This window comes from Lissotriton vulgaris, chromosome 2_2, assembly GCF_964263255.1.
Source record: "Lissotriton vulgaris chromosome 2_2, aLisVul1.2, whole genome shotgun sequence".
NCBI classification, from domain to species: Eukaryota; Metazoa; Chordata; class Amphibia; order Caudata; family Salamandridae; genus Lissotriton; species Lissotriton vulgaris.
Window position 1 is genome coordinate 103,071,920 of NC_141688.1, and position 26,625 is coordinate 103,098,544.

Sequence of the window (26,625 nt, forward strand, 5' to 3'; positions counted from 1 at the left end):
GCTGTTACATATCGTAACATTCTCACGTCTACAAACTCGCTGGTGCCTTGTACACAGATTTCTTTTTGCATCTTGAAAAGCTTTACAAGAGAAACCACATGAAAGCGGCAGAGAGTGGGTTTAATGTGCGAGAGAGAGGGAGCTAGAGGGGGTAAGAAGACAGAGAGAGAGTTAGAGTGAGAAAGACAGAGAGAGAGGGAGCTAGAGGGAGCTAGACAGAGAGAGGGAGATAGAGGGAGTAAGACAGAGAGAGAGGGAGTCAGAGGGGGCTAGAGGGAGCAAGACAGAGAGGGAGCAAGACAGAGAGAGGGAGCTAGACAGAGAGAGGGAGACAGAGGTAGCTAGAGGAAGTAAGACAGAGAGAGAGAGAGGGAGCTAGACAGAGAGAGGGAGCTAGAGGGAGTATGATAGAGAGAGAGGGAGCTAGAGGGAGCAAGATAGAGAGAGAGGAAGCAAGGCAGAGAGAGAGGGAGCTAGAGGGAATAAGAGAGATGGAGGTAGAGGGAGCAAGACAGAGAGAGAGGGCGCTAGAGGGAGTAAGACAGAGAGAGAGGGAGCTATAGGGAGTAAGACAGAGAGAGAGGGAGACAGAGGGAGCTAGAGGGAGTAAGACAGAGAGAGAGAGAGAGGGAGCTAGACAGAGACAGAGGGAGCTAGAGGGAGTAAGACAAAGAGAGAGGGAGCTCGAGGGAGCTAGACAGAGAGAGGGAGCTAGAGGGAGTAAGACAGAGAGAGAGGGAGCTAGAGGGAGCTAGACAGAGAGAGGGAGCTAGAGGGAGTAAGACAGAGAGAGAGGGAGTCAGAGGGGGCTAGAGGGAGCAAGACAGAGAGAGGGAGCTAGACAGAGAGAGGGAGCTAGAGGGAGTAAGAGAGAGAGAGAGGGAGCGAAAGGGAGTAAGACAGAGAGAGAGAGGGAGCTAGAGGGAGTAAGAGAGAGAGGGGGAGCTAGAGGGTGGAAGACCGAGAGAGAGGGAGACAGAGGGAGCTAGAGGGAGCAAGAGAGAGGGAGCTATAGGGAGCTAGACAAAGAGAGGGAGCTAGAGGGAGTAAGACAGAGAGAGAGGGAGCTAGAGGGAGTAAGACCGAGAGAGAGGGAGACAGAGGGAGCTAGAGGGAGCAAGAGAGAGGGAGCTATAGGGAGCTAGACAGAGAGAGGGAGCTAGAGGGAGTAAGACAGAGAGAGAGGGAGCTAGAGAGAATAAGACAGCGAGAGAGGGAGCTAGACAGAGAGAGGGAGCTAGAGGGAGTAAGATAGAGAGAGAGGGAGCTACAGGGAGCTAGAGCGAGCAAGACAGAGAGAGGGGGAGCTAGAGGGAGTAAGAGAGAGAGAGGGAGCTAGAGGGAGCAAGACAGAGAGAGGGAGCTAGAGGGACCAAACCGGAGAGAGAGGGAGCTAGAGGGAGTAAGACAGAGAGAGAGGGAGCTAGGCGGAGCAAGACAGATAGAGAGGGAGCTAGAGGGAGCAAGACAGAGAGGGAGCTAGAGGGAGTAAGAGAGAGGGAGCTAGAGGGAATAAGACAGAGAGAGAGGGAGCTATAGGGAGCAAGACAGAGAGAGGGGGGGCTAGAGGGAGTAAGCGAGAGAGAGAGGGAGCTAGAGGGAGTAAGAAAGAGGGGGCTAGAGGGAGTAAGACAGAGAGAGAGGAAGCTAGAGGGAGTAAGGCAGAGAGAGGGAGCTAGAGGGAGCAAGACAGAGAGAGAGGGAGCTAGAGGAAGTAAGAGAGAGAGAGGGAGATAGAGGGAGTAAGAGAGAGAGCAGGTGCTAGAGGGAGTAAGAGAGAGAGTGGGAGCTAGAGAGAGTAAGACAGAGAGAGGGAGCTAGAGGGAGTAAGACAGAGAGAGAGGGAGCAAGAGGGAGTAAGACAGAGAGAGAGGGAGCTAGAAGGAGTAAGAGAGGGAGAGAGGGAGCTAGAGGGAGCAAGACAGAGAGAGGGAGCTAGAGGGAGTAAGACAGAGAGAGAGGGAGCTAGAGGGCGTAAGGCAGAGAGGGAGGGAGCTAGAGGGAGTAAGACAGAGAGAGAGGGAGCTAGAGGGAGTAAGACAGAGAGAGGGAGCTATACAGAAAGAGGGAGCTAGAGGGAGTAAGACAGTACCTAGCACCGTACATTTCCGACAGAGGTAGTCCATGCGGTAAGTCGTGAGGGGGTGACACCATGAGTTACCCGCACCGGGTGACACCAACCCCAGTGACGCCACTGCTTGGTCGTGACATAGGTGGGTTGCCATGGAAACTTCCTGTGGTATCTCCCTCTTCCTGCCTCCCCCGGCGGCTCTGCATGTGATGGTGCTGCTCGCGGTGACATCACTTAGAATGTCACCGCGACCAGCGTTCCAAGGCGAGCGCCGGGGACACACTGAGGCGAGGGCAGTTCATGAGGCTGTGGCTGAGGTCACGGTGTTTATTACTTAATAATAAACAGTTCTTTGGAGTTCACCATCCCGAGTCTTGTTCCTCATTTATGTGAATTCCACACTGGCGACGAGGGTCAAAGTCAATGACCTCAACACGCCGAGAAAACACGGCCGCCGAGAGAAAATCGGAAAAACAGCAGCTGACGTGTGTGTTCTCAGCCGGCCGACTGGGAAGTAACCTGTCACCTTTAATAGAACTGTAACGCGAGGGGCAAACAGATGAAAGGAACAGCACAACAAGGGGAGGAGACGTCGACTTGAATGAAGAAAGAGGAGTTGTAGGTGCCTGGATACCAACGTGAAAGTCTGCTCCTGACAGGCGCGCTGGAGGTGAGGTACAGCTGTTTGTGCCCAAGCGCGCTGAAGCCAGACCTGCCGCCGTTGTGCGTGGCGAGCCATCAAGTTGTGTCATGACAAGGTGAGGTACCCCTTCCTGCGAGCAATTGTAGCGCCACCGGAGCAGTGTCATTAAGCAGGAGTCCGGCGCAGTGTTCCCAGCCCTGCTCTTCAGATTTTCAACGCGCGCTCTATTTGCCAGCAGCAGGGCAGCGTTGAGTATTGTTGGCAAAGGGGCGTTTGAAGCCTGGCCTCGGGTGGTGAATTCCCTCTGCTTCACTGCCCGGAGCCCCTGCGTTAGTGGCGCGTGGCTTTCAGCACGCAGGTGTGAAGAGCACACACGGAGCAGCGCTAGTAGTGAACATTGGAAGTGTAATCCTGCCGCTTTGGATAGGGAAACAACGCGGTTTTGGGCTGTTGTCAGAACTGAACTTGCCAGGGCTGCAGAGAAGCTTGAGGCGTATTGGCTGTTTAAAGGAACATGAGTGGAATACCCAGGGGCCCCTGAGAGCGCGACGTGGAAGGAGAAAGGGGCCTACGAGCGCAGCGGAGTGGCGTTTCTCTGTCAGACTAACCCATCCTTGTGCCTGAGTGACTGTGGGTCCTACTGTCAGGACGGCGTGGAAGGAGTAAAACCATCTTGTGATCGCACTTTTGGGAGCACTGCAGTGGGACCACTTTGTTTTGAGTACTGTCCTGACATTCTGCACCAAGGAAGCATCTCTATCTTGTGACCTTGAGAGAAATGTATTGAAATTTTGGAGGGACTGGTTTTATCTTTCTTCGTGTACATTTTGGCAAAGTGGAAGGTGTGCAAGGGTGGTTGGATTTCTGTTCCCTTGTAGTGTCTCCACTGGTGGTTCAATTCCTTTTCCCTCTAGTCACATTTAGTCAGCTCAGATTTCAGGTTCTCACTGAACGCAGTTTGCTACTCGAAGGGTAGGTGCCTACTTGAAGGTTAGAGCTTCTTTCTGTCTATTGTATATTTAACATGCAAAGTGTGACCCCTCCGCCCTTCTTCTTGACCAGCCCAGGGGACCCCACCATCCTGTGGAAAAAATGGAAAAAAGTGTTCCTCAATTATGCTACTGTGTGTGGGCCCAACTTGGGTCTAGAAAGGAAGGTTGCATTACTGGCTTATTACTTGGGCGCAGAGGGGGAGGAAGTCCTAGACCATCTCCCGGATTTAGGGGCACAGGAGGCAAGGGGTCTTAATGAATTTGAAATTAGTCTAAAGAAGTTAGACTTGCACTACCTCCCCAAGACCAGCACAATTATGGAGAGGTATCATTTTGGTAAGAGGGCACAAAAGGATGGGGAATCTATAGAGGATTTTGTGTCTGAGTTGAGGAAGTTAGCTGCAACGTGTAAGTTTGGGGGAGCGAGCGAGGAGAGAATTAGGGACCAGTTTGTTTTGACCTGCAGGATGGAGCGAGTGCGTGAGGAGCTTTGGCTTAAACATGACCCGCCATTGAGAGAAGTCCTCATCATAGCCAAGCAGGTAGAGCACATGTTGCAGTGTGTCAAGGAGATTAAGCAAGATGCAGGGGAGAAGAAGAACGATGACAAGACTAATGTCAGCGAGGTGGTGACCGAAAGTGAGACTGTGTCTGTAGTTAAGGGTCAGAAGGCAGTGGGAAAGGAGCAGAAGGAAAGCAGACCGGGAGGGTCATACAAAGGTACCTGCTACAGGTGTGGGAAACAAGGGCACCTAGCCAACGACAAGGAGTGTCCCGCCCTCAGGTTCACATGTAACAGGTGCGGTAAGAAGGGCCATTTCAAGCAATTTTGCAAGAGTGGGCAGGGGGCCAGTAGACAGAGTAGAGACAGAACAAATGTGGTGAGCGACGAGTTTGTTGTGCAAGTACAAGAGTTGAAGGCGCCAGGTCCCAGAAACCCCTTATGTAACGAAGTTACAGCACAAGTTGAAGAGGAACAAGTTGATAGTCCCAAAGACACCATAAAAGTTGGGAATGTTGACCTAGATGCATTGTTTGACTCTTGTTCTCGAATAACTATCATTAATGCCAAGGAGTTCTCACGTGTGTCCAAAGGCAGGATAACCTTGAGGAGGTTAGACCTGAGACCAGGAGGGTATGCAGGGCGCCCCATCTCCATGAAAGGGTACTTCCTGAGTAAAATTGAGTACAGAAACAGGTCTACTGTGTCCAAAGTATATGTGTCCACTGTAGGGGACAACATTTTGGGGTGGCGTGCTCAAAAGGGGTTAGGAGTGTACCTCAATCCCAACAGCAATCCCCAGATCTTGATACAGGAGATACAAGAAGGTGAGGCTGACATCACAAGAGAATTTGAAGAGGTGTTTAGGGAAGAGCTTGGGTGTTTGAAGAACTACTGCCACAAAATCAAATTGAAGAAGGACGCCAAGCCCGTTGTGGCAAAAGTCAGAAGACTCCCCATAGCCATTCAGGAGGAGGTCAGAACTGAACTGGAGAAACTGTGCAAGGCTGGAGTTATCGAACCTGTGGAGGCGACCGAATGGTTGGCGCCCATCGTGGCAGCGAAGAAGAAGGATGGGTCAGTCCGGCTCTGCATTGATTTGAGGTCACTCAACAAAGAGGTCGTCGTTGACCGATACCCCTTGCCTAACATCACCCAAATGATGAGCATGCTAGAGGGTGCCAAGGTGTTTTCCACCCTCGATCTCACTTCGGCCTATTTCCAGATAAAACTTCACGAGGAGTCTCAAGAACTCACTGCTTTTGTTACACCCATGGGTGCTTACAAGTTCAAAAGGATGCCTTTCGGCCTAGTCTCGGCGGCTGCCGTCTTCCAAAGAATCATGGGCAACATCCTGAAAGGCATCCCTGGCGTCGTGTGTTACCAGGATGACGTGTTGGTGTTTGCTAAGAACCAAGTTGAGCATGATCAGAGACTGAGATGTGTACTGAGGAGATTTTTGTCCCAGGGCCTCACCGTGAAGAAGAACAAATGTGTATTTAGCTGTGCCGAGTTGGATTTCCTGGGTCACAAGATCACAGCAGAAGGCATACGTCCCAAGGTCGAACTCCAGGACACCATTGTGAATCTGTCACCCCCCAAGAACAAAGACGAGATCAAATCATTCATGGGGATGTTGGAGTTTTATGGGAAGTTCATCAGAAACTTAGCAGGCAGGACTTACGCCATCAGGCTGTTGCTGAAGAAAGAAAGCGAGTTCAAATGGAGCCAAGAATGCCAGAGCGAGTTCGAGGATGTAAGGAGAGCTCTTGCGGGAGCCCCTAGTTTGAAGTCTTACATGCCCGGCCGGGCAACGATCCTTACCACTGATGCCAGTGCAAAAGGGTTGGGAGCGGTTCTTACCCAGAAAGGTGCGGAAGGAGAAGAGACTGTGGCTTTCGCCTCAAGGTCACTCCAAAAATCTGAGAACAACTACTCAGTCATTGAAAAGGAGGCATTGGCGGTATCCTGGGCAGTAGGCAAATTCAGAGACTTCCTGTGGGGTACGCAGTTCACCCTCCGAACCGACCACAAACCGCTGGTAGAAGTGTTCAGCAAGAAGGGTTTGGATGCCATCTCCAGTAGGATAAGGCGTTGGGTGGTCAGTCTCCAGGAGTACACATTCAATGTCGAGTATGTCCCAGGAACACAAAACCTTGCAGCTGACTGCCTGTCCAGGCTTGTCAGTGATGTAGAAGCAGGTGAAATGCGAGACAAAACCGATGAAGATGAAGAAGGATACATGGTTGAGAATGTCTGCACCATCCAGAAGGCGTTGGGTGAAGAAACGTGGAGAAAGGCACAAGAAGAGGACAAGACCATGGAAGAAGTTTGCAGAAGAGTGAGAGATGGATGGAAGCACGGGGACAAACGTGATGAAGACCTGCGGCCTTTCCAGGCTGTTAAGGACGAGCTAACCATTGTTGACGGATGCCTGTTTAGGGGAACGAGACTCGTACCACCAGCTACTGTGAGAGACAACCTGGTCGAGATAGCTCACGAAGGGCACTTGGGTATCACCAAAACCAAGCAAAGGCTCAGGGAGAGTTACTGGTGGCCGAACATGGACTTGGCAACCGAAAGGAGAATCAGGGAATGCATCCCGTGCTGCAATAGTGACAAGGTTTTGAAGCAGCAGACTCCACCCATGGTATGTAGGCCGCCCCCGTCAGGACCTTGGGACGAGTTAGCGTTGGACATCGTGGGCCCAATGACTGGGGAGCTGCGGACACCTTACATGCTGGTGCTCATGGATCTGTATTCTCGGTGGCCGGAGATAAAACTCGTCAGTGAAGTCACGACAAAGACCGTCATCGGGTTCTTGCAGGAGGTATTTATCCGAGAGGGACTCCCCAGCAACATCCTCACTGACAACGGAGTGCAACGATGCTCAAAAGAAATGGAGGACTTCCTAGAAGAAAGAGGCATCAGACACAAGCGATGCGCACTATACCACCCAGAAACCAATGGCATGGTCGAACGCTTTAACAAAACCATCAAGGAGAGCATACAGCTGGCCAAAGCCAGTGGCATAAGTTGGAAAGAAGAAGTGTGGAGGCGCCTGGAAGCATACAGGTTCACGCCACATCAGACGACGGGCGTCACCCCGTTCGAATTGCTCCGCGCAAGGACACCCAACACTAAGCTTGCCCCAGGGTGGATGGAATGGAACAAGGGGTGGTCAGACCGAACCAAAGAAAAGGACAGCCTGAGGAAACAAGAACAAGCCATGAGGGTGAGGAAAGAAGGTTATGACCAACGCAAGGCCACGCGAGAAGGGGGTTTCAAAGTAGGTGAAAACATCAAAATCAGAGCTCCCACAGGGAAGGCAAGCTGGTCAGAGTACAGCAGTCCAACAAAAATCACTAAACTTTTCAAGAATGCAGTCAAAACCCAAGAAGGAAAAATATGGAACCTAGGGAGAGTTGTAAAGTACCACCCTCCAGTAGAAGTCCCTGAAGGTGCAAGGGGGGGGGAGAGTGGTCCAAGACTAGATAGCGGGTTAGCCAGCAGGAGGCCGTCGGGCGTCCCTCTCCCAGGCCACAGGCCCAACAAGAGAGTGATCAGGCCTCCCAGACATTTCAACCAATATGTAATGATGTAACCATTGATATTGCTGCCTAATGTAAGCTTTTCCTCTATTTCAGTTTCCTGCTCATCGTTTCATCTAATGTTTTCTATTTCTGCAGGGAAGGGGGATGTGTGGTATCTCCCTCTTCCTGCCTCCCCCGGCGACTCTGCATGTGATGGTGCTGCTCGCGGTGACATCACTTAGAATGTCACCGCGACCAGCGTTCCAAGGCGAGCGCCGGGGACACACTGAGGCGAGGGCAGTTCATGAGGCTGTGGCTGAGGTCACGGTGTTTATTACTTAATAATAAACAGTTCTTTGGAGTTCACCATCCCGAGTCTTGTTCCTCATTTATGTGAATTCCACACTTCCCTCACACAGAAGCCATGGAAGAGGTATGCTCCGTTACATATGGTGAGTCATAGTTGCTCATACAGTCTTTCTTCTGGCATTATTTACAAATGAGAATGCTGTTAATTGCGTTGATTTAAGAAATCTATAACTCAATGACGGTCATTACAAAATAAAATAAATGTAAATTATCACTGGAATGAAAATGTTAAAGGCATATTTTACAGCATTTCGCTTTAGTGTGGAGGGAGGCATTTGTATTCTGGCAAGCATTGTTATTAATCATGTAAACATACGTGCAGTATATACAGTGTGCTATATATGTATATATATATATATTGTGCTACTGTGATGTGTAAGGGTGGAGCTAAAATCCCACTGCTCCGAATGCACTATGAGAAGTTGTCTTTGTCATAATCCTCTGCTGTAGAGCCCTCAATTGTGCGCCGTCATGAACACCCACACTCAACCTTAAATTACCCAGACAGCCAGAGGCGACTCAGTGCACAGTCCTAGTAGTAATAAACTCGCCTTGCTGGCCACAGGAAAAGAACAAATAGACTTCACAGACCAGCTGGGAGGAATAAAGCTGAGACAATTAATTACAGAGAAACAGCTTGGTTTGATACAGGCCAATTTCCATAGCAACAGTTACCTCATCTCGACCTGGGCCAGGCTCATTTTATCTGCCTGAGGCAGCACAGCAACTGCACTGGCTGCTGTTCATGTAATCCAACAGAGATGTAACACCTCAACCCTCATAAAAGAGCTAGTAATTATGTGTGACTAACACATTTCAATGTGGTGATGCAGACTCCAGCACTAAAAGGCATTAGTCTAATCTGTGACTGTTATCTCCTTTGTACGACAAAGCACCCGGCGGATTCAAAGAGTACAACTGGACGTCACTGGCCAATTGACTGACATTATGCAAAAAATCATAAGTCCTACACCAATCACAAAAACGAGGATAGGAAGAGAAATCAGTCAGTGTGGCACCCAACAGTGACAGAGAAGTCGAACAGCCATGCACCCTGTCCCAGTGTGCTCTGCTACTTCAGCACGAGGGTTGCACCCTTTCTTAGAAAAAAGTACTGGCCATTTGATGACATTTTGCAATGCTGGACTGGCCAAAAAAGAATTCCTACATAATTGTCAGGATTCGTTTGTAACATAGCAGTCGGCCTGTTTATTCGAATAATCATTCTGAAACGATTTAGACCGCTGTGACATATTTTAACGGATTTTTTTTATGTGCTTGCTTTAGATTTATGTTACTGAAGGGAAAAGATCCCTGATTTTACTGTTTGTCCAAATATTTGTACCAGCCTGGACTTGTTCCACCTTTGACGGAATGCCACCCGGTCCTATTAGAAAGGAATAATTTGTTTTAAAGAGCGTGCATTGCCACAAGCCTATGGCTTCACTTCGCTTTAAATAAGAAAAAATATCAGGATTACTTAAAGGTTGTGCTACTCAGTCTATCCTCTTTTCAAATAAAAACATGGAATTGCAAGGCAACAGGTCCCGCATTTACGTGAGTTTAAGCTATTGACATTGTAAATGACAATGCCTTTTATTTACGTTTTAAAAACAAAAACACAAATAAAAGGCATAGACATTTACAATGTCAATAGCTGAAACTTGTCTAAATGTATTGTATTGTATTGCGACTTATATAGCGCACGTATCACCCAGAGGCATCAAGGCGCTTGCTATGGGAACCCGTCCTGGCTTTTCCCTGTGAGATAACCCCTACTGGGCATCCCCAAGGTGAAAGCCAGGCATCCCGCAGCGGGTGGGCCGCCGTAGTGGAGATTAAGCAAGCTATTGCCCAGAGTAGTAGCGTGGGACCCCATGATTAGAATAGGCACCGAGGTGAGAATTATCGAGTCCGTGGACATTTTGGGCTCAGGACCCTGCCGCGTCGGGAATTGAACCCTGGTCCCGGCCAGACCTCTGCATCAGGGTCTGCCGCTTTAATCAGTGAGACACACTCCTCCACACTCCTCAAATGTGAGACCTATTGCATTGCAAATGCTTGTTTAGGTAAAAGTGTCTGCCTTTCACCATAAGAGAACCAAGCCTGGTGTGACGTGCCTGGCTCTAGCCTCGCCTAAGCCCCTCACGCAGAACAAAACAGCAAATTAATTAAATAACCAATCACGGCAGCAAAAATGAAAGCGGCCCACGCTGCTAATTAATTAAATAAACAAGCACGCTCGCTAAAGTGAAAGCAGACCGTGCTGCAAATAAAAACAAAATAGTGATTTTTGCCATGATAAAGCAGCCCATGTAGCATGACCAGTAAAAGGTACTGTCCTTATGGGTGTTAACAAATGGAGACAAGGCGGGACTAAAAAAGCCTATTTACCAATCAGAAGCCAGCATTGAAGAAGGACAATGGCACAAAGCCAATGACAAATATGGGTGGAGAGTGGACGAGGCTTCCACAGCATACCCTACTACAACATGCCTCGCAAAGCGAGGAGAGCATGCGCGCTGCTGCAAGGTTCGATCTAAAAAACTTGAGTCTGCGCTGTATGGATTTGAAGGGTAAACTGCAGGTTGTACAAGTGTACATGCTGCAGATGGGGCGACACACCAAACTATCTTGTGGGTTCAGAGGAGAGAGCGAGTGTGGGTAGTATTTGTGTATGGGAGGAGATGGATAAACAAACCATATAGCCAATTGAAAGAGGTCCCGACCCCCTCTCTCTCTCTCCCACCTTTACAGACATTCCGCAAATTGAATTCCAACATCGTACTGGTCTCCGCCTAAGAAGGGCGGGCTCCATTCCCCTGCTTCGAGATAGAGCTCAGCGCTTTCACGTTCTGTGACTGGATTTCAAATAGCTTCACCACAGCTCAGTGCCATGAAGAGGAGGGAGCCCCACGTCCTGGTCAGAGAAAGCGCCTCACACTCAGTGGGACTGGGGATGCTACTGGGGATAGATGCACCTGTGCCAAGAGTCAGAGTGGGAGGGCTTTATGACTAGGCAGAATGACTGCACGAGTCGAGAGGCTGCTCGAGCCAAATGGCAGTCTGTGAGGAGTGCAAACACAAGGAGATGATGGACGGAGCGCCAAAACTTTTCAGACACTCACCCCTAGTCACATATCTGGGTTGAATCATCCATCATTCTTTAGCTCACTTCACCACTCCAGTTCATACCCAGCAATATGCAAATTAGTCTTGACCCTGTACCTCATGGGAACAGTCCAGACTGAACTGCCAAGCCAGTTCTTCCCTGGACCGGAAACAAGCATCCTGGGACCGGTTTCGGAGTAACGATCCTCATCAGCCATGCTAGCTTGAATCCAGTGGCAAAATGAACAAGGGACCCACGTCTAGGCACACCCTGCCAACTTAGGGCGAAGAATGCAAACACAAGGAGATGATGGATGAAGCACTGTAACCTTTCAGACACTTACCCTTGTCACGGATCTGGGTTGAATCTATCATCATTCTTTAGCTCATTTCGCCACCCAGGGGCAGTCTGTGAGGAGTGCAAACACAAGGATATGATGGACGGAGCGCCGAAACTTTTCAGACACTCACCCCTAGTCACATATCTGGGTTGAATCCATCATTCTTTAGCCCACTTCACCACTCCAGTTCATACCCAGCAATATGCAAATCAGTCTTGACCCTGTACCTCATGGGAACAGTCCAGACTGAACTGCCAAGCCAGGTCTTCCCTGGACCGGAAACAAGCATCCTGGGACCAGTTTCGTAGTAACACTCCTCATCAGCCAGGCAAGCTTGAATCCAGTGGCAAAGTGAGCAAGGGACCCACGTTTGGGCATAATATGCCAACTTAGTGCGAACAATGCAAACATGAGGAGATGGACGGAGAGCTGAAACTTTTCAGACACTCACCCATGGACAGGCCATAGTTGATGGAGAATGTGGTTAGCAGAAACTGGAGGACAAGAATTCAGGCTACAGGGCCCGGGAGCAAAGCTGAGGAAGCTGGTAGAACTGAGGAGAGAGATAGACCACTGGAGCTGAGAGAGATTGGAGCCAGGGGTGGAGGAGGCAATTTGCAGTTGGTCGATGAGGCAGGCTGTTAAGGATGGAAGATGTTGCCTGTAGGTGAAGGTGGAGGCAGGCTGCAAGAGGGGGCGAAAGGTGGCGGAAGTGAAGGAGACAGGCTGCCTGAGGTGGAGAAGTGGAAACACCACAATGAACTCCGTCCTAACACACTGCTATCTCCATGGAGAGAGACCGCTGCCAAATACGCAGCCCCACAATCCTGCACTCTCATTGTTGGATCTGTCACTCTGCGCCGCTATGCATCAGCTTAACTGTTTGTTCTAAAACAAATTGAGTTTCATATGCCAGAGCAAGGTTTAAGCAGTAGTGTGTAGGAAAAGGGAGGACAAAAGAGAAAGCAATTGATAGAAGTTTGCGAGTCAGCTGTACCCACAATTAATCTGAGAAGTCTTATGGGGAAAGGGATGGTGGGGGGCAGGTGCTGGTTGTGTGTGAAGGCACTTTTGCATTATTTAGATTCGTACTCAAACCACATAAACATACACACACACCTTTTTTGTGCACTGATGTTTATCTTCATCTCATCATTACTAAGGCAGTCATTTCGAATGGCTGATAATATGAAGAAGCTCTGAGGCCAGAAATAAAACTCTCCAACTTGGGGCTTGACTGTGAGCATTACCAGCATGGTGTATGAGCGGTTACCCTTTGCCTGGACCCTACACTGCTGCTCCTACTGTCCAATCTATAAATGCATAAAGGTTACCCTGCCCCATTCTTTTTACCTAGGTGAGCAGTGCAGTCTTTTTGCACATTTGTGTATGTAATTCTTGGCCCTATTCCTCTGTAGGGTCCGGGTGCTCGGTTTACGACCCGTTGCAGGCGTGGGCAGGTGAACCTTGCTGTAAGCCATTATATGTTCCGAGGTTTGCAGACTAGCTCCTGCCCTGTCCTCTTTGGGCTAGTAGCAGCTGCTTGAATTCATATCGCCCAGTAGCGGGCTAGCGGAGGCAGCACAGGTCTCACGCACACGTCTCACACCAACATTAAACTTAATTTGCTCTCAGACAGTGCTTGTACTCCTCAAAGGCACGTGCCGACTCCCCAGCCAATAAACGCTTCAGAATTCTGACCAATGCACAAACACTAGCTGAGGGACCAACAATGCTCCAATGCTACCTGACCTTACACATTACTTGTTCATCTCACAATATGTTTGGCCGTTCGGTTGGCTCCAGATGTATCGATATCACAGAGACAAACTCAAATATCTCACTACTCTGGTTCATGCTGCACAATGCACACCTCCCCCTCCACGCTTCTGTTCCAGCTGCAAAAAGAAGCACAACAAAATGTGAATATATTTAAAACCAAAAGAAGCCGATCCCACAAATTGACATGCAAATCATGAAATTAATGAATGAAATCAAAGGCAAAGATCTATAATAGAAAGCACGGAAATTATGGGGGTGAGCAGAGAGGCATGGGTTGGTCACTCTTTTCTGCTGGTGGTAGGTGGAGTTTTTTTCCTGAACTCTGTGAACTCCACCAGTGGAGCAGAGTTTCCTGCCCAGGCCTATTTAAACATGTCTCTGGTCTTTCATTGCAGTATATGTGCAGTTTTAAAATCCCAATTCGACTTGGTGAAATAAACTTTTTTGCCAAGCCTAATTCTCCCTTTTTAATACACATACATCACCCCTAGGGTACCCCCTAGGTCAGGGTGCATTGTATTTAAAAGGTTGGGCAAATACTTTTACGTTTTACATGTCCTGGTAGTGAAAAACTCACAAATTCATTTTTCACTTTTGTGAAGTTTACTCCTCCCATAGGATAACATTGAGATACCTTTTTACATTTCAAGTAATGACTTCTGTTCGGGAGCACGTACAAATTTCATGTTTGGTGTCTAAGGAATTGTAATTTAAAAATTCTCTTTAATGATAAAGTTGAATTTTAAGTGCCAATTCTGAAAATGCCACTTTTATGAAGGTGGAATTTTCTTGCCCTAACAATTTGGTGACTGTAGCCTGATTCCTGTGTTACATGACTAGGTGGTGTTGGCAGTTGACCTTAACGTATTACTCCCAGACAGCCACACAAAAGGGGGACTAGGTATTGGCAGGATGAGCCATCCTGGAAGGATGAAAGGGCAGAGCTGTACACAGCCCCACTTGCACATAAAAGCCACTTGTTCATCCTTCGCACAAAGAACTTCAAACTAGCGTTTTTGCCCCCAGACATCCTGGGACCAGGGCAGGGAGGCAGGTAATTCCAGACATGTCTGTGTGGGGGGCGGGACTCCAGAAGTTTCTTCCACTTGAAAGCTGGCACCAGTTATAAAATCAGGACCCTCAGACACATTCACATTCTTCAGATCATATCTGGACATGTACAGGATTGTCAAGCTGACTGCCCTGCGGTCTGCTGTGTACCCAAGTGGGCATCTCTGCTGCACTAAAAAGACTGCCCTGTTGCCTGAATCCTGGCTTGTGTCCATGGGGTTACTGAACTTCTACTTGAGACCTGCTTTTTTGTTTCAACCCAGGACTTCCTGAGTCACTCCAAGGGCTAGTTAGTTGGCCTCCTGATCAGAGCCTCAGGAACTGAAAAGGCTCCATACATTTTTAACCAACACCTGGACTAATCCCCAGTGATTCCTGACCCTGCAAGTGGTGCATCTCTCCACTCCTGGACCCTTGGAAGTGGTGCTAAAGGCGCCCAGATAGTCCAAATCCAAAAATCCAAAACTTGGGACTTACAAACATGTTCTGCCAAAAAGTGTCCTGAGAACCCAAAGGAGACCAGGACTTAATTGCTCACCATTCAGCCTGAATTCGAGGTATCTCCTGCTATGTTCTCTTTAGCAGCTAATCCTGTTCAATGGCTCGTGGAGCCCTCACCAGCTACAGACCCATCATGCTGGAAGTTTTTGACTCCCATAAAAGAGACTAAGTCTGAATGTAGAAATCTTCACTACAACTTCGTCTAGAGTCTTCCTTACAACTAAGCCTCCTTTCTGACACCACCGGCTGCCTTGCCCTGCTGAACTTTACCTTCTCAGACATTTTTCCAAAAAGATTCTTCTGAGTTCAAAGGTAAGCAGAGACCCAATCTACTCTGTAGAACTGAACCGTGCTTCATCATGGTAAGCCATAGCTTTCCACTTTATCCCAGTCTTGCACCACTATATGTCCATGGTCGGCGCTGTGATCTTTTAGGTGATATTTTTCTCCCTAAAATTGAAACGTTCATAACTCCGGTTCTACTGATTAAATTTTTTTCATTTTGGTGTCAAATAATTTATTAGATTTCACTCTAGTTTTTTAAATTGGTGTTGGACTTTTCTTGTATTGTGACTTTATTGCTGACAAGTGCTGCATAAATACTTTACACATTGTCTCCATGTTAAGCCTGATTGGTTTTGTGGCAAGCTACAAGAAGGTTAAGCACAGGTTAACTTAGTGACTTTTTGCAGTTCACAATTGGCAAGGCTGTTGTTTGAGAAGGGCTCCCACCCTCCGCAACCAACAACCTAATTTCTCACAATATGAGAATTGTGAACAACACTCTGAATGACTATCTGATGTTTGCTCAAGACAACTGCCTTAAATATCACTGTGATGATACTTTGTAGCTTTTCATTGAAAACCTAATACTATAATTGTTCTATGAATAATGGTATATGCAAAACATGATTCAACTATATCCTCTTGTGGAAATAATGCAATTACTGTTTATTTCTAAACCAAATGGACGATTCTTTGTGGACATATACACATGTATATAGAGTTTGTAGACCTAATTGAATAATACTTGGGAAAACTAACAAAATAGAAAAATATGATCATAATCCTAACGGCAGACTGCTGGCGAAAACTAACAAATGCAATACAGGAGTTCAGAATCCTAATGGAAGATTTCCTCTGAAAAGTGTAAAATATGTGTTTGTAATCCTATGGATGTCCTATGGATGACTCTACTTTACTGATTCAAAGATGTATTTAATTAACTTCTCAGCAGAACAGGTTGCAAGGATTCCAACTTCTAAACATCACGTAGAAGGTCAACAATATGTTTCACCTCTATGATCACTGCCACTGAACTCTGTATATGTTCTCACTATGTAACTATGTAAACATGTGTCAATCTTCGTATCACTAGGTAAACTGTTGAATAACACTTGCGTGTAAATAATTCCTAAATTACGAGTAATCACAACCAAGTTTCTTTATTGCTCATTCAGCATTCTTGCTATCTTGTGCCGTAAGCATCAATATCGTCACTGTCGCACAACTCCTTCTATACCACTATTATGTAATCCATTGTCTTTCGACATTCCTCCCGCCCCTCCGCGCTTATCTGCAACTGTCACTACTGAAAAATGGTAATAAAATTCAAAGTTGAAACAATTGGTGGCCCGAAAAACATGTCTTGTCCTGTCCTGGTGAAATGCGGGGCCCTCATCTATCCCTTGTGAAACTGTATGTTTCCCTTTTTTTCCAGTTATCCAGCAAATATCAGCGGAGTAACGTTCATCTGATTGGATACAGCCTTGGAGCTCATGTTTCAGGATTTGCTGGCAGCTACGTAAGCGGTTCCGCCAAATTAGGAAGAATAACAGGTAATGTTTAAAGACTGTTGCATATAATGAATGATAAGTCAATTCATATAACCACAAGATTGCAGTGAGGAATAAGATCTCTGTGGCTATCTTGTCTTCTCTTCAACCATCATCTATACTACTATTATAAAGAGAGAACTGTGTCCTTTGAGCCAGGTAAACTCGAAAAGTACACCACCAATCGCAACACCCAATAGAGCGTTGGAAAGGGGGGGGTCCTGCAGATGGACATGGGCTATAAAAAATATAAAAATAAACGTTATTTAAAAAATAAACAATAAAAAAGTAGTCCCTAAGAAGTAGCGCCAGCCATGTGCGCTAACAACGTGGACGTGCGTGCTGACATCATCTAGCGCGGGGGGGATCGGTGGACAGCAGCGGTGAAGTCGGGCTGCGATACATGAAACGCAGGGAGGAGCGGAACGTGTGCGGCTCAGAGAAGCGATGGGAGGAGGTGGAACGAGGAGCGGGGAAGTCGGGCTGATGGGAGGAGGCGGAACGAGGAGTGGTGAAGTCGGGCTGATGTGAGGAGGAGGAACGAGGAGCGGTGAAGTGGGGCTGAGGTAGGTGAAGCGCGGGAGCGCTGGGAGGAGGCAGAACGTGTGCGGTTGAGTGAAGCGCGGGGAGGAGTGGAAATGTCGTGGAGGGCGGGGGCCGGGGCGGGAGTGCACACAAGGCGGAACGTGTGCGGTTGAGTGAAGCGCGGGGAGGAGTGGAAATGTCGTGGCGGGCGGGGGCCGGGGCGGCAGTGCACGCAAGCCTGAAATGCTGCCCCCAGCCCCCTTCTGCCCCAGGCAACACTGGGGCAGGCTGCTAGTCCTATATAAATGGGCCCAGATTTATCATTCTTTCATGCAACACAACAGCAACTTTCTATGCTACGTAAAAGGGAGAGGGTAGGAATGTGCCATATGTACCACTTATCTGCTCTCTGCCTGCACTGGCGCACCATGGTGCTAGGGTCTCTGCATTTCAGGCAGGATTGTTTTAGTGCAACAAATGTCCCTTCCTGCACAAAAACAGTCCTTTGAGGCTTTTTTCCTCTTTCTTAGTGTGCTGCAGAGTGAGGAAACAAGGAGGAAAAATAATGACGTCAGTCCTCGTTGTGCCTCCTCTGGGAAGGTGCAGCATTTTGACACATTTCCAGGTTTACCATTGTTGGTAAATCTGGGAATGCGTCATAAGCCATGGGTGGATGTGTGGGAACACCCACGCTCCACCCATGGAATGCCTTCCCAGGGCAGAGTAACGCAAGACAGAGACTTGCACTGCCTTGTGTCACTCCAAATTTACAAAGCAACGCAGGTGGCTATGCAGTGCATGGTAAATTTGACGTTATTATTGTGTCGTGCTTACGACACCATTCACGGGCAATGAAATATGGTAATAAATCTGGCCCCTGATCTTTTATGACTTTGCCATAGATTGCTTTTTCCATTTATTCCATTTTTCTCAATGTAAGGTGCGCTTTATCTGATTCATAAAGGCATACAACGAGAATGTTATATATAAAAAAGATCCACTGCAAATAAGCAGGGCCACTGAAATTCTGCATTTTTGCAGCTGCAGCACTTTCTGCATAATTGTGGATTTGCCACATAATCCATCATATGCTACATAATCTGCAGATTTAAAAAAAACAGTTTCAAGCTCAAATGGTTTAAAAGTTATTAAAATGCAGCAATACATGTTGCTATGCAGCAAAAGACCTTTCACAAAGTTGGACTGGTCACCTATCTGTTACTTATTGCTGTATTTGACTGTTAAATCAACTGAATTGGGTGAAACCTTTGTCCGGACAGTGGGAACATTGATAAAAATGATGACTAATGAAGTAGTACTATCACAATATGCACATAACTTGCCTTTTCTTGCCACATCTGCTATATGTTGTGACCTGACTGCAGGTCACAAAGTGGACACTGAATGAACCGGACACCACATCCGGTCAGGGGCGTGGGGAAGGGGCATTCAGACCTGGACGATCGACGTGGGTAGATGTGCGTGGGCACGGGTATACCTATCTGTAAAGAATAAAGTAATAGAGATGCTTACCTGCCTCCTGTCCATCTGTAGAGACACAACACTATATAATTTGGCACTCTCCTTATGCATAATTCCATTGGCTCTGCATATAAGGAGACGTAAAAGGAATTTTGTAAAACTACACAAAGGATGCGTTCTCTCAAATGATATAATACTTACACCTAGAGTACCCTACTCACCATATTTGACCCATCTTTCTAAATCTGATTCAGGCAAATATATTATGGAATCATTCTGTGTAGGAAATACCTACTGACTAATTAATTAGGAAAAATAATTTTTAAGGACGCTGGCATGCTTCAGTATCAAGCCATCTCATAACTGTGTCTGTCCATCCACAGTGCACCTCACACTGCTATACCTGGTGTATTTCACATGAATGCCTGCCTTTTCTAAGCTTTTCCAAGGTGTGAGTCTGGCCTACAGCCACAAAAAGATGTAACATACACATGGTCTTGTCCCTTGAATGTCCAAAAAGATTAAGGGCCTAATTACGAATTTGACGGTCCTCCCACAGAGCGCCATGCCAGCACTCTGCGGGACGATTGCCAAACCCGTAGTGAGACTGCCTGCCGGATTCCAACTGAAATCCAGGTTGGGAGGATGGTGCTGCGGCATTCCCATGGCATTGCTGTCTAAGGCTCAAAGGGGGGCCTTAGATTGGCTTCACTGTGGGACTGTCGCAGCACATTACTACATGGGAAGAAATGCACCATGTTGTGCATTTTTTCCCGTACAGGAACTGGGGGTGCAAAAATATATATCTATGTGTCCGACCTGGCGAAAGTCATCAAAGCCTATGGGTTGAGCCTAACCTCCTACGCAGATGATACGCAGCTGGTTCTGGCAATAAACAGTGATGGAGACAAGGTGGCAATTCGTTTTCAAGGAGCTATGTTAGCATTTGGAGAGTGGATGGCCTCCAATTGTCTTAAACTAAACTGAGGTAGTCATCTTTGGACCACTCTCACCAGGCTGGTCTTCAGTCTGGTGGTCCGCATCCTTCGGAACCCTTCCTAAACCGTACTCCTTTCAAGAACACCTAAATTTAAATCCATCTCAGAGACTATCACTGGCTGACAATCCGTAATCTGATTAAGTTCAAGACGCTTTGTATAGTTTATAAAGCACTCTACAAGCAGGGACCGCAGTTTCTTAAGGATCAATTGATTCCTTATATCCCTTTCAGACAACTCCGTTCCTCCACCTTGAATCAACTAGTGGTGCCCCGGACAAAAACAGTTTTCTGGGGGGATCGTTTCTGCTCCCAAGTTATGGAATACTTTGCCACAGTCAATAAGGACAAGTCCCACGCTTTTGCTTTTTCGCAAACAGCTAAAGACTTGGCTCTTCAACCAATAATATCAAACCAGCATTTACTGAGACTCATGTAGTTAGTTTTTAGCGCTGAGACGCCTATGGGAATTCATTCGCGCTTAATAAATAGCAATAATAAATAAATAAATAAATAAAAACACAATGGGCACAACATGTCCCTCTCTGCATGCACCCCCAATCACAGAGCCCCCAGGGGGCCCTGTAAGGGCTCCCTGAGTTTCCTCACCACCAAGCTTTTCATGGCGGGCTCACCATCATGAAAAGTAGGGAGGTGAGGAAACTATGCTAGGCAGTCCCACAGCAGCACCACCATCATTTTACTTACTCTTACCACTGCATCACTGCCCCAGGATCACACAGCCCTGTCAGTTTCAGCGGTCCTGCGGTGGTCCAACCTCGAAAGTTCCTAACTTGCTCCAAGTACAACGACCCCAACTTTACCTTCCCTCTGAAAGTCTTACATGGATGAAAAGCAATACATTTAGAAACATTGATTTTCAAGCTATACTGTTCCAGGCAATAGAGATTCTATTGATTAAGTTCTACAGCCCCATAGGAAATTTTGAGTTCAATAATGTGTCATCTGCAAACAGTAGGGCAGGAATCCACTGATCGTCCAATGTGTCAATCATTCCATAAATATAAATTGTAAACAGAGTTGGGACGAGTACACATTCCTGACGGACCCCTCTTTCAACACTAATATGGTCCGTCAGTTCACCCTCCCTCCGCCATCTCACTTGTGCAAAATGATCTATTTATTATTTTCCTTTATACATGTATACCCTATCTAGTTATGTATCTATCTATTTTATTACTTTACTCCTACTGAAGAAAGAAAGAAAGATGGAAAGGAAGAAGGAAAGAAAGAAGGAAGGAAAAAGAAAGAAAGAAAGAAAGAAAGAAAGAAAGAAAGAAAGAAAGAAAGAAAGAAAGAAAGAAAGAAAGAAAGAAAGAAAGAAAGAAAGAAAGAAAGAAAGAAAAATAAACAAATCTTAAACTCCCTCCAATGCACTACTCTATGTCTCATCTTACACCGTTCTCAATATATCCTCTACCTCCACTCTCTGACTCATCCTAAACCTCATTCTACTACTTTGATCTTTCTAAGATCCTTTCATGACTCTTCCCCTGCGGTATTCCTTTCCTCCTTGACTCACCCCAAACCTCAGTCTACTAATATGATTTCCCATATAAACCTTTTAAACTCTTCCTTCCTCTATCCCTCTTTAACAAACCCCAAACATAATTTTACTACTATAATCTCCAAATAACACTCTTCCTTCCCCTATACCACCTATGACTCATCCCAAATCTCATATAAGTAATATGATCTCACGAATAACACTATCTGGAATCTTCCCTCTTCTATCCCTCCTTTATCCTATTCAATCAAACTATTAGACTCACATGTCCACTGCTCAAATTAACAACTTAGATTTCCTTATACTAATACACCACTAATTCTTTGGGTTCTGATGTAGTGTGCTACTCACTGAAAATTGCTTCACCACCGTCTTCTCAGGGGTAGTAAGTGCTATATAAATACAATTACAATGACAATTATGCAGACGAATTACTAGAGTGAGCAGGTTAGCTGGCATCCCAATATCTCTAAGTGCAGCCCATAGTATTGCCCGAGGTATCAAGGCTGCTCTTAGGTCCACAAACTCTACATACAGGGGGCCCCATTTATGTTAATGGTCTTCCAAAGATTCAAAATAAAGCAAAACACCTGATAAATATCACTCATGTATGACCAGAAGCCTACCTCAAGAAGAGATAGCACTATTTTTTCCTTCATCCATGTTTGGATTTTAATCAATAAATGTCTACTAAATATTTTCTGGGCATTATCTACCAGGTTAATTGGCCTGTAGTCAGCTGAGTTATCCCTATCCCCGTTTGTATAGACCAGGATAATTTCTGCAGAATAATTTCTGCTCCTCTCCAGGATGCCAGTAACTCTGCTCCCCTGGCGATTTGATAAGCATTCAGTATGAAGCCCCAAATAACTGGTTCTGACCAATAGAGATCCTCTGGGAATCTTATCCAGTCCTGGGGCTTTCCCAGATTTCATACCATCTAAAGCTGCTAAAGCCTCTTTCAGGGAAAAAGAGACAATATAAGTATAATCTTAAGCATACAATACATTCAACTGTTCTCTGTTCATGTCTAGACCCTCTATTCTTGGTGGTGCTCTCCTTAGTCTTTTTTCATAGGGATTAATTGAAAAAGCTTTTTCATTTCATGACTGTTTTTATGTTTAATTTGATTGATTGATTGATTGATTGATTGATTGATTGATTGATTACTATGATTTATTTACTCTATTTTTTGTAAATGCTCTTTAGTGCTTTCGTTATTTATTTAAGGTAAAATAATTTTAGTTTTACATAATATTGTGCTTTTATTTAGATCTATTCTATTTTGTTTTTAGTGATTGTTGTTATGTCTCCTTAGTTGTGGGATCACCGGGCTGCCACAGATTTCCTACCTAGCATGAGATCATCAAAGGGGAATGGACCACTTGTCCTGCACAATCCTTGGGTATACAGGAAACGAGGATGTCCCAATTGAAAAAAGGCCCTCATGTACGTGATGGGTATGATGGTATCTGAAGCGGTATATGTTGGTTCTCCGCTTATGAATCACGTCACTGCATAATCATTGGGTCTGATTTCGTTTTATGCAGCCTCCACCAGGAGGTTATTACCCAAGTTTGACACAGTAGTGAGCCAGTGATAAAAAAGGGGAAAGTTAAAAAGATCTCAACCTAAGTATTACAGACTTTATTAAGGCTTGGTTGTAGGTCTAGATGGCTCTTCAGGAGTGCTTCAACATGGACTGAGTTACGGGTACAGGATGCACTCTGAGCGGTCGTAATTAAAAAGGGGGGAAAAAGGGGAATCTACAAAACGGTCGACATGTTTCTGCCTTGATCTGCCTTGGTATAGGGCTTACGGGCATTCATCAGGACTAGTGGTTGGGAAACGTGAAGGTTTTAAACAAAAAAGTGCTCAAATGTGAACGGAAAAAGGTATTAACCTGTTTCTTCAGATTGGAGGTCTTATGGTACCTGTGGAGAGTAAACACAAGGTTTTGACATACATACAGGGTCGGGGGGAAGGGACAATCACACCAAGCAGAACGTTGCTGCTGATACTTTTATATCACTCACGGTGATGTAAACAACTAAAAAATGGCAATACTTTAAAAACCGGTTAGCAAACATGGCAATGTCAACTCTCTCTTTTTCTCTCCATGCTCATGCAGCGGGTATTTAGCGTGCTAGTTCGACAGTCGAACTAGCATGCTAAATATTTGGAGATTATAGTAGTAAAATGATGTTTTAAAGTATTGCCATTTTTTAGTTGTTTACATCACCGTGAGTGATATAAAAGTATCAGCAGCAACGTTCTGCTTGGTGTGATTGTCCCTTCCCCCCGACCCTGTATGTATGTCGAAACCTTGTGTTTACTCTCCACAGGTACCATAAGACCTCCAATCTGAAGAAACAGGTTAATACCTTTTTCCGTTCACATTTGAGCACTTTTTTGTTTAAAACCTTCACGTTTCCCAACCACTGCTCCTGATGAATGCCCGTAAGCCCTATACCAAGGCAGATCAAGGCAGAAACATGTCGACCGTTTTGTAGATTCCCCTTTTTCCCCCCTTTTTAATTACGACCGCTCAGAGTGCATCCTGTACCCGTAACTCAGTCCATGTTGAAGCACTCCTGAAGAGCCATCTAGACCGACAACCAAGCCTTAATAAAGTCTGTAATACTTAGGTTGAGATCTTTTTAACTTTCCCCTTTTTTATCACTGGCTCACTATTGTGTCAAACTTGGGTAATAACCTCCTGGTGGAGGCTGCATAAAACGAAATCAGACCCAATGATTATGCAGTGACGTGATTCATAAGCGGAGAACCAACATATACCGCTTCAGATACCATCATACCCATCACGTACATGAGGGCCTTTTTTCAATTGGGACATCCTCGTTTCCTGTATACCCAAGGATTGTGCAGGACAAGTGGTCCATTCCCCTTTGATGATCTCATGCTATTTTGGAAAGTGAATGGATCCAGAATCCACCTCCCCCACCTCTGATTAGAAGACAGATTTCCTACCACCCAGCGTTCCCCCAGGTCTCCCAATAAAAATGGTACCTCACTTGTGTGGTTAGGCCTAGTGCCCACGACAGGAAATGGCCCAAAATACATTGCAGAGTTTTCAAAATTATAGATCACAAAACTACCTGGTTTTGCCAGGGAGTCGCCTACGTTTTTGGTTGCGGGCTCAGCAGCCATCTAGGGAAACCTACCAAACCCAGAAATTTAAAAAACTAGACACCTAGGGGAGTCCAGGGAGTTGTGGCTTGTGTGGATCTCTTAACATTTTTCTACCCAGAATCCCCTGTAAACCTCAAATTTAGCTGAACAACATAAACATTTTCTCACATCTCTGTGTAGTAAAGTTGTAGGACCACTGGACTGACACAAATTTCCTACCATCCAGTGTTTCCCCAGATCTCATGATAAAAATGGTATCTCACTTATGTGGGTGGGCCAAGTACCCGTGACGTAAAACGTATTGTGGAGACATCAACATTACCAATTACAAAATGACCTTGTTTTTCAAGGGGGGAACCTGCATTTTTGGTCCCGGGCTCAGCGGCCATCAAGAGAAACCTACCAAATACACACAGTTCTGAAAACTAGACACTTGGGGGAGACCAGAGAAGTGTGGCTTGCATCAGTCCCCCAAAGTTTTCCTACCGAGAACCCCCTGCAAACCTCAAATTTAGGTGAAAAAATCATATTTTCCTCACATTTCTGTATGACATCACCACGCCGGCACAAATTTCCTACCTCATAGCATTGCCCTTGGTATCCAGATAACAATGATACCTCACTTGTGTGGGTGTACAATGCAGAATAACCTAAAAATGTATTTTAAAAAAAATATAGCGATTAGAGTTCGCTGTGCTATCCCCTCAATCCATTTGTTTTAGGCCCTTCCCATACGCAGGACCTTGGCCCACCCTTGCAAGTGAGGTATCATTTTATTTGGGACACTGAGGAAAATGTTTTTTTTTACAAAGTTTGAGGTTTGTAAGGGAGTCTGGGTAACAGAACCTATTGAGAGACACACAAGTCAAACCATCATTGAATTCCCTGGGTGTCTATTTTTCAAAACTGTATAGGTTTACTAGGTTTCGCTAGGTGCCCGCTGAGCTAGGGATCAAAAACCCCAGCTAGGCACATTGCAAAAAAAGGGTCAGTTTTAACTTGAAAAATGTGATGTGTCCATGTTGCGTTTTGAGCCTTTTCCTGTTGCGGGCACTAGGCCTACACACACAAGTGAGGTACCATTTTTATCGGGAGACTTTGGGGTATTCGGGGTGGGGGGTTTGAGGATCCATGCAGATTACAGAACTTTCCTTCACAGAAATGTGCGGAAAATGTGTTTCTTTGACAAAGTTTGAGGTTTGCAAGGGATTCTGAGTGACAGAACCTGGTGAGAGCCACCCATACAGCAGTTGTAAACCAGTGCCTTTTTTTGTAAAAGAAGCCAGTGTACAGTGGCAACTAGTCAGGCTTTCTTGCTTTTTAGTGCAAGGCCATGTACCAACCTTTAAAAGAAAAGTAAGAGCTGCCCCATGTTTGCGGAGCAGATGGAACATACCTTGGTGCAAGAAAATGCCTTGGATGTAAACATATCTGAATAAGAAGCTTGACACTGAACAATAGGCAGACTAAACCATACATGATCTGAGAAATGTATTCCATATTACTATATTATTATTGCTGCTATTGACAGAGTTGTTATTTTATTTATTACAAATTATTCAATTTTTTTTAATTAGTTTTGGTTGTGTTTTCACTTTAATACTGTTTGGGTTCTGCATAAATATTTTTCATGTTGCCAGCCTGAATGCTTTTCTGCCAGGCTACCAGAGGGTTAAGCACAGGTTTATTTAGTGACTTTTGTAGTTTACACTGAAAAGGATTGTGTTTATTACTTGAGTGGGTCCTTTCACCCCCTCAACTAATAATCCAATGTTTTACAGGTTGTTTTCCAAGTCATTAAAAAATGTATACAACCTCCAGTTTTCTTGGATGCTGATGTTTTCCCAGCCAGACACATAAGGATATTTTATTACTATCTTGTCTGCCTGTTCAGACTGTTATTAATTTATCTCTAAGATATGATATTGTACCTGCTGAAATAAGGAACACCCAGGTTTTACTACTAATAAAAAAAGACTGGAAAATTAGAAGTCAGTGCCAAGCTGTCCTTTTTAGCAAAACTGATTGCACACACATTTTTTAACCGGTTATCCCCATTTGTGGAATCCCGACCACTGCTTAGGCCATTTTTCATGCTGGATGTAGCACAGCAGTATTGGGTGATTTACAGCTAACTGCAGATAGGAACATCCCAATGGACCTGATAGGTTTAGATCTGTCTGCCGCTT

General features: G+C 45.8%; 1 protein-coding gene across 3 annotated transcripts in view; it reads left to right on the forward strand.

The window, feature by feature from the left end:
- LIPC (lipase C, hepatic type) overlaps window positions 1–26,625 on the forward strand; it is a 607,669-nt gene that overhangs the window by 367,638 nt on the left and 213,406 nt on the right. For all 3 annotated transcript variants that reach the window (XM_086959372.1, XM_086959371.1, XM_086959373.1), the window contains exon 4: window positions 16,637–16,754. In XM_086959372.1, the coding sequence (XP_086815498.1) occupies window positions 16,637–16,754 (118 nt within the window). The remainder of the gene's footprint in view (window positions 1–16,636; window positions 16,755–26,625) is intronic.